At 42.1% G+C, this 10,000-nt stretch overlaps 1 protein-coding gene across 1 annotated transcript in view; it reads right to left on the bottom strand.

The window, feature by feature from the left end:
• Positions 1–10,000, bottom strand: part of LOC125043332 — a 17,102-nt gene that overhangs the window by 6,453 nt on the left and 649 nt on the right. The window contains exons 2-5 of the mRNA XM_047639415.1: positions 5,185–5,331; positions 4,771–4,891; positions 602–790; positions 33–195 (exon numbers count right to left, since the gene is read on the bottom strand). Coding sequence (XP_047495371.1) covers positions 33–195; positions 602–790; positions 4,771–4,891; positions 5,185–5,319 — 608 coding nt within the window. The 5' untranslated portion in view covers positions 5,320–5,331. The remainder of the gene's footprint in view (positions 1–32; positions 196–601; positions 791–4,770; positions 4,892–5,184; positions 5,332–10,000) is intronic.

The following is a 10,000-nucleotide window of genomic DNA, read 5'->3' as shown; positions in this document are numbered from 1 at the left end:
AGCGGAAGGGCCCGGGACCGCGATCGCCCCACCTGGCCTCGCTGGCGGGCCCCTTGCACTGCTTGGGTTCGTAAGTCCCGTCGGGCGAGCACTCGGGCCTCCAGCGGTAGTCGTCGCGGTAGGCCTCGTAGTCCCCGTTCGCCCGCGCCTCGTCGTACCTGTCCCGGACGAAGCGACACCCGCGCCCGTCCTCGTCTGCGGGAGGGAGACTCGGCTAAGAAGGTGGTCATTATTACGATATTGCTCGAGACGAAACTGGGATTTGGTAGTGGAAACGATAAGGCAAAGAAATCAACGATAGCGACGAGAGAAAGAGATATGGGGTTTGGTAATACTGATTATATCATTTTAAAATAGTAGTAGCAGTAGTAGTGGTACAATAACAAAAATAAAAATAACAATAACAATAACAATAATTCCAGCAACAGTAACGGTGATTATACCAACAATAATAATGATAACAACATCACCATCATAATCAAATACATCAAATATATAAATAATGACGATGATGACATTGATGATAATATCAGCACAAAGAAAAGTAACTATGGAAGCAAAATTGACCCATAAAGGACGTCAGCCTGAGCGCCGTCCTCACCAGGCAGACAGGTGCCGTTGTAGCATCCCAGGGAGTAATCGCACCATCTCGAGTGCACGATGTTGAGGTCGTCGTCAGGAAGTGAAGCCACCCTCCCGTTCCTCTCCTCGTCCTGGAGGTCCTGCAGGATCCCGTAGCCGCCGCCGAAGTTTGGGTCGATGCTCCCCGTGCACTGGGTTTCGTTGTACTCTGGGGTTGGAAGGAGCTGAGATGGAGGTGGAGAGCAAAGGTGAAGGGAGGTTGGAGCAGGGGTTCTCAAACTTTATTTCGGATGCGACCCCCAACAAATTACTTAGATTCGCCACTCACTGCCCCTGCAATGACGATCTAAGTAAACCAAATGCAAAATTAAATGGGATAATTAACAAAAACAAATTAAAACAACTTATAAAGAAGCCTACAAGGATTACAGAAAACACCTCATCCATATTAGATGTTATAATAACAAACAGACCCGATATTACACTACACGCAGACGCTGTTCCATGCCACATTGCTGATCACGAGCTTATAACCTTGACCTTGAATATAGTAAAGACAAAGCGAAAACCAGTCAGTAAAACCTCTCGCGACCTAACGCAGTACGATCCTCAATTATTCTGTCAACATATTATAGCCAATGACTCGTCACTGTCAGAGATCTTAACAACTGACGACGTTGACAGACAAGTTAATATTCTTACAAACGTGATAAAGAACGGCATCGATGCCTGCGCTCCTTTTAAAACAAAAACAGTTAGGCGTCCTCCCGCCCCCTGGATAAATGACAACATTAAGAGGGCCATAAATGATAGAAATAATACTCACAAAGCTCTCAAGATAAACAGATTTGACTCCACCCTTCAGGCTGAATACAAACAAAAGAAGAAAAATGTGAAAACACTCCTCCGCTGGGCGAAAACTAATTATTTTAAAAATAAGTTCAATGAATGCAGAAGCGATTCTGCTGAAACGTGGAAACTAGTAAATACATTAGTGCCTAAGAAGAAACAAAATACAGACACCTCCCCAAATTCCATAAATAATACAGAATACTTTAATAACTTCTTTGCAGAAGTAGGTAGACGCACTTTTGAACAGACAACCGCCCCCACATATCAACACAACATAAACGAAACGAACACTACAACAAACTTCTTCAGACCGCAACCAGTAGAAGTAGAAACAATTATCCTAACAATAAAACACTTAAAAAAGACAAATTCAGTGGGAGCAGATGGAATTGCACATCGTTTCATAAACGATAGTTTACCAGCAATTGCATACTATCTGACAGTAATTATTAATACATCTATAGTCACCGGTGTTTATCCATCACTTTGGAAACATGGCATCATAACTCCGATTTTCAAATCCGGTGACAGAGACGAAATCAATAATTATCGACCCATCACTATACTACCAGTAATATCTAAAGTTCTCGAAAAAATAGTTGCAAACCAATTAACAACATTTTTAGAAGCGAATAACCTTATATCTAACACGCAACACGGTTTTAGGAATAAATTATCAACCGAAACGGCATTACTAAAAGTCACAAATGAAATATATAATAATATAGACAATAACCAGATCAATTTGCTCACTCTATGTGATTTATCGAAGGCCTTTGACAGTGTCAGCCATGAATTACTTTTAAACAAACTAACAAATCACGAAATTGATAATTTCTGGTTCAAAAGTTACCTGTCCGCGAGAACTCAATCAGTAAAAATCCATGAAAAAGTATCATCAATGCAATCAGTTTCGTTCGGTGTTCCACAAGGCTCAATCCTTGGCCCAATCTTATTTACTATATTCATAAATGATTTGTCATTAATTGCAAAAAACTGTCTTCTTGTTCAGTACGCCGACGACTCTCAATTTCTTCACGCTGCCTCTGTAGACAATCTAAATGAGTTGATAGAAAAGACTAAACAGACCCTAACAGAAGCAAAAAATTACTTCGATATGAATGGCCTGAAACTAAATCCACAAAAAACACAATGTATTTTCATTGGCAGCCGTCAGAACATAGCAAAAATACCCACAGATACAGTTATTGATTTCCAAGGTTGCTTCATCAAACCCAACACAACAGTAAACAACCTAGGGGTACACGTAGATAGATACATGACATTCGAGACACACATTGATCACATCTACAGAAAAGTAATGGGCACACTGATATACTTGAATCATATAAAAAATAAAATACCCACAGAAACAAGAATTGCTGTTATACAAACACTAGCACTTAGTATCCTTAACTACTGTCTTAACATCTGGGGTTCCACAAACAAAACACAAATACAAAGGACACAGAAACTACAGAACTTCGCGGCAAGAGTAGCACTGGGAAATTTAAATAAATATGACCACATCACACCACATATAAACAAACTAAAATGGCTAAAAGTACAACAGAAACAAAAATATGACACGTGTATTCTGATCCATAAAATAATACAAGGAAATTACCCAAATTGGCTATTACCTATACAAACAACAGGTAACATAACAGGTGTCCTTATGCAGCCAAGCAGTTTTGGCAATCACTATAACGCATGCATACATATGAAAGTATGTAAACATAACGTAGTTGTATGATGCACTATCGAGCAAAGAGCTGGTCGACCACCGCTTACAAGTATTAGAAACGTTAGGATGGGTCGTGGAAGAAAGAAGAGAAGGAGGAGGGGTTTCAGGATCTCGCGACCCATGAAAATTATTTTGCAACCCCTCTGTGGGTCGGGCCTCCACTCTGAGAACCTATGGGTTACAGAATACCTTGAGGGGAGTGAGCGAAGGAGGACAAGGCAAGGGAAGGGGAGGAAAGGATAAATGGGAGAGGGGTAAGGCAGAGAGGTAAAGAGAGAGAGAGAGAGAGAAAGAGAGAGAGAGGGGGGGAGAGGGAGAGGGAGAGGGAGAGGGAGAGAGAGAGGGAGAGGGAGAGGGAGAGGAAAAAGGGAAAGCATCAGTACGTCGTTCTGCTAGCAAAAGGCAAGGGGATATCTTTCCAGTTATGGAAAAAAATCTCAGCAACTGAGAACACTGCGCTCATGGCAGCTTTGACTTGTTAATGAGTATTCTAGAAGATCTGAACACTCTGAAATACACAGAGCAATCATGCTGAACAACGTAACTCATTGATTCATCATGACTTGAGGAAAGCAGTGAAGCGTAAAAACATAATTTTGATCTCAACCTGTTTATGCAACTTTTGCCAGTCAATTTCACTTGATTCCTGGCATAAGACTAAAGTAAAGATACCAAAAATGGTTTACTACCGATGCTTTCAGGAAGACAACCATAAAAGCTGACAAAAAGTTGAGGCACCGAACCTTTAAAAAAAAACAAAAAACAATAGGCCGCTGGCTGTCACTTTTGCCACGCTCATTACACATACGTGTTAAAGAAAGAGAGAGAGATAGAGAAAGAGAGAGAGAGAGAGAGAGAGAGAGAGAGAGAGAGAGAGAGAGAGAGAGAGAGAGAGAGAGAGAGAGAGAGAGAGAGAAAGACAGACAGGTAGACTGGCAGAGGCAAAGGAAGGCCTACAGAAAGAGAGATAAAGAGTCAAAGAGTGAAAGAACATTTTGAAGTTTCCCTCTTCGGATGCACTGAACAAAACGAAACCGTAAACGGGCGCTTGTCTTATTCAAGATTATTTCTGCTTGACTGAGTCAGCTGCCTTCCTTTGCTCTTGTTCTTTCTCCTCCACCCTCCTCTCTTTCTTTCTTTCTTTCTTTCTCTCTCTCTCGCTCTCTCTCTCTCTCTCTCTCTCTCTCTCTCTCTCTCTCTCTCTCTCTCTCTCTCTCTCTCTCTCTCTCTCTCTCTCATTCATTCTCTATCTCTCTAATTCTCTCTCTCTCTCATTCATTTTCTCTCTCTCATTTATTTTCTCTCTCTCATTCATTCTCTCTCTCTCTCATTCATTCTCTCTATCTCTCTAACTTTTTCTCTCTATCTCTCTAACTTTTTTTCTCTCTCTCTCTCTCTCTCTCTCTCTCTCTCTCTCTCTCTCTCTCTCTCTCTCTCTCTCTCTCTCTCTCTCTCTCTCTCTCGCTTTCATTCTCTCATTCTGTCTGTCTGTCTTTCCGTCTCCCTCCTTCTCTTTTTCCCTCTCCTCTCCGTTTTCGTGTCCTCTCTCTCTCTCTGTCTCTGTATCTACCCATACACTTGAAACTCACGCAAAAACCGAACGCAGGCGCCACAGCATCCAAACTGCCTCACTCCTTCGACGAAAAGCGTTCCCTCAGGGCAATCTTCTCTCCCGAGCGGCGGATGACACGTTAAGTATCCGCAGAGTTGCTGTGGAGGTGAAGATTACGCGTTGACTATCGGTAGATTTTTTTTTTTTTTTTTTCTAATGAGAATGTGTGGATTAACAAGTACAAGAGAGCAAGGCATGCTATGTATGGGTTAATTAATGATCAATCGGTTGATTCGTTGATTGTAGTGAGTAATGAGTAACGCATGGGTGAGTGGCATACAAATAGCCCATACAACAGAATAATCTGAAACAGCTGTAGACGATTGCACCATTAACTGTGGCTAATGGACAAGAGTCAATGAAAAACAATGAGTTCATTGGAACAACCAACCGTCTTCGGGTCTCCTTCCGTCAGAATGAAGTTGAGCAGATCCATCCCCTGCGTGGGGTTCTGCGGCTCTCCGGACGACGCCGCAACCACCACCAGCGCCGCCAGCGTGGCCGAAAGTCGCATTTGGCCCTTCATGGAGCGATCCTTCTGTCGAGCGATCGAGGAAGGTGAATATCAAGAGGTAAGAATTAGTTACGATGATAAAATCAAATGTAGATATGATTCTAACAGGGTAATACAACTGAAGTAAATAGTGATAATGTTAATAAATGGCAATGCAAATACTGACAATCTGAAACACACGAAAATACTTCCATATTTAGATAAATCATATGCAAACAAACGAGAGATTGATCACAAGTTCTTCCAACAGCAGAGGTAATGCTGGAGTCGCCGCATACAATTACTCTCTGGGTGAGCTTCCATAACCTTACCAAATATAGGCCACCATATCATTATTTACTAGTTTGGTAGTTTGTTCTAGTTAAATGAATCATCGCTGGCCCTTTGTCACTTCATACTGCTGAAAATTTATATATTATCAATTGACTCGAACGGGATTTTAGAACCTGCTAACGGTCTTTTTTCAGGTAGACGATCTTCATGCTTGTTTTACCAGGGCAGCCATGCGGTTGGGACTATCATAATTCTGCCACGAGACTTGATACTGTAGGTACTAACCATATCCTTACGTCATTGTTCACTGTCTAGTTTCGAAAACAGTAAAGCAATGCCGTCAGGAGAGAGCTTCAACTAGGTAGCGACATAATGGTTGCAGCGCCAAATACCCTGGTTGAATCATTTGATGTCACGTTAAGTAAGTCTGAGGCTGTGATTCGCGGGACACAATGAAATGTAACCACCAGTCTCTGGTATACAGAAGACCTGGACTTCTGTATACTGCACAAATTGTGTGTGTGTGTGTGTGTGTGTGTGTGTGTGCGTGTGCGTGTGCGTGTGCGTGTGCGTGTGCGTGTGCGTGTGCGTGCGTGCGTGTGCGTGCGTGCGTGTGTGTGTGTGTGTGTGTTTGTGTGTGTGTGTGTGTGTGTGTGTGTGTGTGTGTGTGTGTGTGTGTGTGTGTGTGTGTGTGTGTGTGTGTGTGTGTGTGTGTGTGTTTAACACCCTTCCCCACCTGTATCTAGTGTGGCACGGCTAACTGAACGCTCTCAATGCAATTTACCAACTCAAAGTTAAATACTGGTCTTAAGCATGGTTCATTTAGGGCAAGTAGGTCGAACCCATTTACTACGAGTACACAGTACACACTGTGCGGTCCAGGTGACAACTGTGGTCAATTCAAATATTCAATTAGGGGAGTAACAAAAAAGCGAGAAAGGTAGATTTACAGATCACTGAAAAATTCTTCAATACTATCAAGCACAGTAGATAATAGACAAGCTTAAGATTAACATATATGCTGTCTGAAGCATGAAAATAACAGTTATAAATCAATAATACTTAAAGACAAAAGGGACATCTGATTCAGCTAGAGTAATGATAATATAACATGTGAAATGCAGTTAAATCATGCAAAAACAAGAGCAGCAAGTGGGCCGAGGGCCTCATGTGAGTGTCACATGCTTGACAACCCTGTTTTAGGGTTGCGTGCACACGGTGAAAGCCTTGCATTTTTTCACAAAGTTAACTAACAAATCTTTCTATTTATTTGAAAATAATAATCAGTGAATCTCCAGATTGTTTTTCTTCCTGCTTCTCAGCATGATTGATGTATAACAGCTGTACGTAAAGTCCCTTTCATATCATTCATTTAGAAGAAAATAAATTAATAATAAATGAGTGTATTAGATTCACCACAGAGACTTGAGACCTTAATCCGAGTTAGAGAATGTATGAAGGGGAATTAAATTCACGATACACGAAACCAAAGTTAATCTTCCAGGCCTCAGAGGCCTATGCTCCTGGGCTGGCCAAAAGAGACGAAAAAATAATGGAAGACTAAAGCAGCTTTCGAAATTTTAGCAAGGGCTCTGTTTATTGGGTCTCAGAGAGTTAGCACTTTTTTGAAAATCATTATTGTAAGAAAAAAAATAAATAAAAGAATAAATAAATAAATACATAAAAAAATGAATACTCTGATGAAACCTCTTAGTTTGTTTTTGACTGCATCAAATAAATGCCTTCAAGATAGGTATTTCAAGATTATTGCATCTGATCTATTTCAATAACGTATTGGTTAAATGAATTCAGAGGTATTAGAAAGGGTCATTCCAAAGCACATTTACGTGAGAAGTCTTTGGCTTCTTTTGTTCTTGCCTAATCGATCGCTCTCTCTCTCTCTCTCTCTCTCTCTCTCTCTCTCTCTCTCTCTCTCTCTCTCTCTCTCTCTCTCTTCCTCCCACTACTTGTCCCTGTCTGTCTTTCTATCAGTGCTGATGGTGCATTTATTAGTAAATACAGAGGCCATCGAAAACAATACTTACAGACTGAAGCACGTATATATATATATATATATATATATATATATATATATATATATATATATATATGGAAGGGGAAAGGGGACCGTTGGGACTGTAACAACTACCGTGGCATTACACTACTCAGTATACAAGGCAAGTGTTTCGCCCACATACTTCTGAAACTGATCCGCGACCACCTACTAAAGCACCAGAGACCGGAGCAATCTGGATTCACTCCTGGCAAGTCCACAATAGACCGAATCCTAGCGCTTCGAGCAATTGTGGAACGCCGTCGTGAGTACGGTCGTTGGTTGCTTGCAGCCTACATCGACCTCAAGAAGGCGTAGGACACGGTGCATCGAGAATCGCTATGGGAGAATTGAGGCTTAGGGGAATTCCGACACGAATTAATGGCCTATTAAGCCTATATACCGGTACAGAAAGTGCTGTAAAGTATGGTGAGGGCCTGTTGAACTTCCCTGTTAATTCAGAGGTGAGGTAAGGCTGTGCCCTTGCACCAACACTTTTCAACACCTGCATGGACTGGATAATGGGCAGAGCTACTATTCAAAGTCAGTATGGAGCAACACTGGGCAACACTGGGCAATATCAGGGTCTCAGACCTTGATTTTGCCGATGATGTTGCTATCCTATCTGAGTCTCTGGAGTCACTGGTGGCGGCTCTTGATGCATTTAGCAATGAGGCGAAGCCCTTGGGCTTAGAGAGCTCTTGGACCAAGACCAAGTATGCATGTCATTAAGCAGCTGTCACAAGTCCCACGCTTCCTGCAGCTGAAGTTTCCACGTCGCGTTCCGGTGGACGCTCGCTATTTATGGCCAAGGATGACCCGGGTTTACAGAGTTCGTGCCTAGCGCTCGTCGTGTCAAGGTCGCCACCTAGCCTCTGGCCTCTCAGGGCTGGAGGGCAGGACCACGCAATCCCGCACTCAGCACTTACCCAAGACCCGTCTCGTGTGTTACCATATCTGTGCTGTACTTTTCATCAATAACGAGTCAAGTCGGTGTAACCACTATGTCTACCCTTGCATAACCAATGTTTTAAGGTGCCATCTATAACCTTTTACACCAAGATCCAGGACTTTGGGGGCCATTCAGTCGATCCATGCTTGTAGTGAGGACGTTTAAGTCACAGAGAGCTTTGCATACCTTTGTAGTGTAGTCCATATATCTGGGCTGTCAGACCAAGCAAGAAGTCAGTAGACGGATTTGTCTGGGAGCAGGAGTCATGAACTCAATCAACAAGAGCATTTGGAGATGTCAGTATCTATGCAGAAGGACCAAGCTACGTGTCATCAAGGCCTTGATACTGTCAGTTTTGCTCTATGGAAGCGAAACCTGGACGGTATCTAGTGCCTTGGAGTCTCGTCTCGATGCCTTTCGTAACAAGTCTCTTCGCCACATCATGGGTACAGTTACTTGCATAATCCGGGAGCGCCAACTCAGGTTATATGGGCACCTAGCTCGTTTCCCTATAGATGACCCTGCCCATCAGGTCTCTCTGCGAGACAATCCTGGGTGGAGGAGGCCCGTGGGACGACCTAGGAGGTCTTGGCTTGGGCAGCTCGACGAGTCCTGTCGCAAAGAGTTAGAGATGGGCCGAGGGCCTGCCTGGAGACTCGCCATTGAGACCCACGTGGCTGGAAGCGAAGGGTGGATGCGGCCATGCACCCCCGTCGGCGTTAGCCCCTTGATGATGATGATAATATATATGTGTATACATATATATGTATGTGTGTGTGTATATATATATATATATATATATATATATATGTTAGGCTGTATATCTCTATCGCTCTCATCTTTTTATCTTCAAATATTTTACTTAGATATTACGGGTGAGCATTGATCTCTACTTAACAATAATATATAGGTTAATAGCAATACCTGCAACATTAAAGATAAGAATAAAGTTACAAAAACAAACAGATAATAATGATAAGATACCATAAATTTTCATATCACAAAATACGTTTTCCTTTGATAAAAATTGGCTAAACAGTCTAACGGTCTTTTGTTTGCGATCCTTTTATAGCATACTGGGTCCTTTGACAATGGTATTTGCAGAATTGCTGAACTATAGGTTCAGTTATCTTGGTTAGCGCTAAGTGCTGATGAAAGATTCTCTTATGTTTTTAGTCAGGTGATGTTACACTTTTCATAAGTTTAAATTAATATTTAGATGAAGGAATAATAGAAATTAAATAAATAACATAATTCGGCCGTATTTTGTAAAGCTGACGAACTCATATGCTGTAAAGTTTCTGTTGCTTTCAGCATTTTATATCCAATGTAACAAATTAAATCCTCTATATAGGGCCTGACTCTGTCCTCTAAGCCCCCCTCCCCCTACGACAACAACGAACAGGGGGTAGGGG

This window comes from Penaeus chinensis, chromosome 33 (assembly GCF_019202785.1).
Source record: "Penaeus chinensis breed Huanghai No. 1 chromosome 33, ASM1920278v2, whole genome shotgun sequence".
Classification (NCBI taxonomy): Eukaryota; Metazoa; Arthropoda; class Malacostraca; order Decapoda; family Penaeidae; genus Penaeus; species Penaeus chinensis.
The sequence above is the reverse complement of the archived record's forward strand: the minus strand, read 5'-3'. Positions and strand labels throughout refer to the sequence as shown.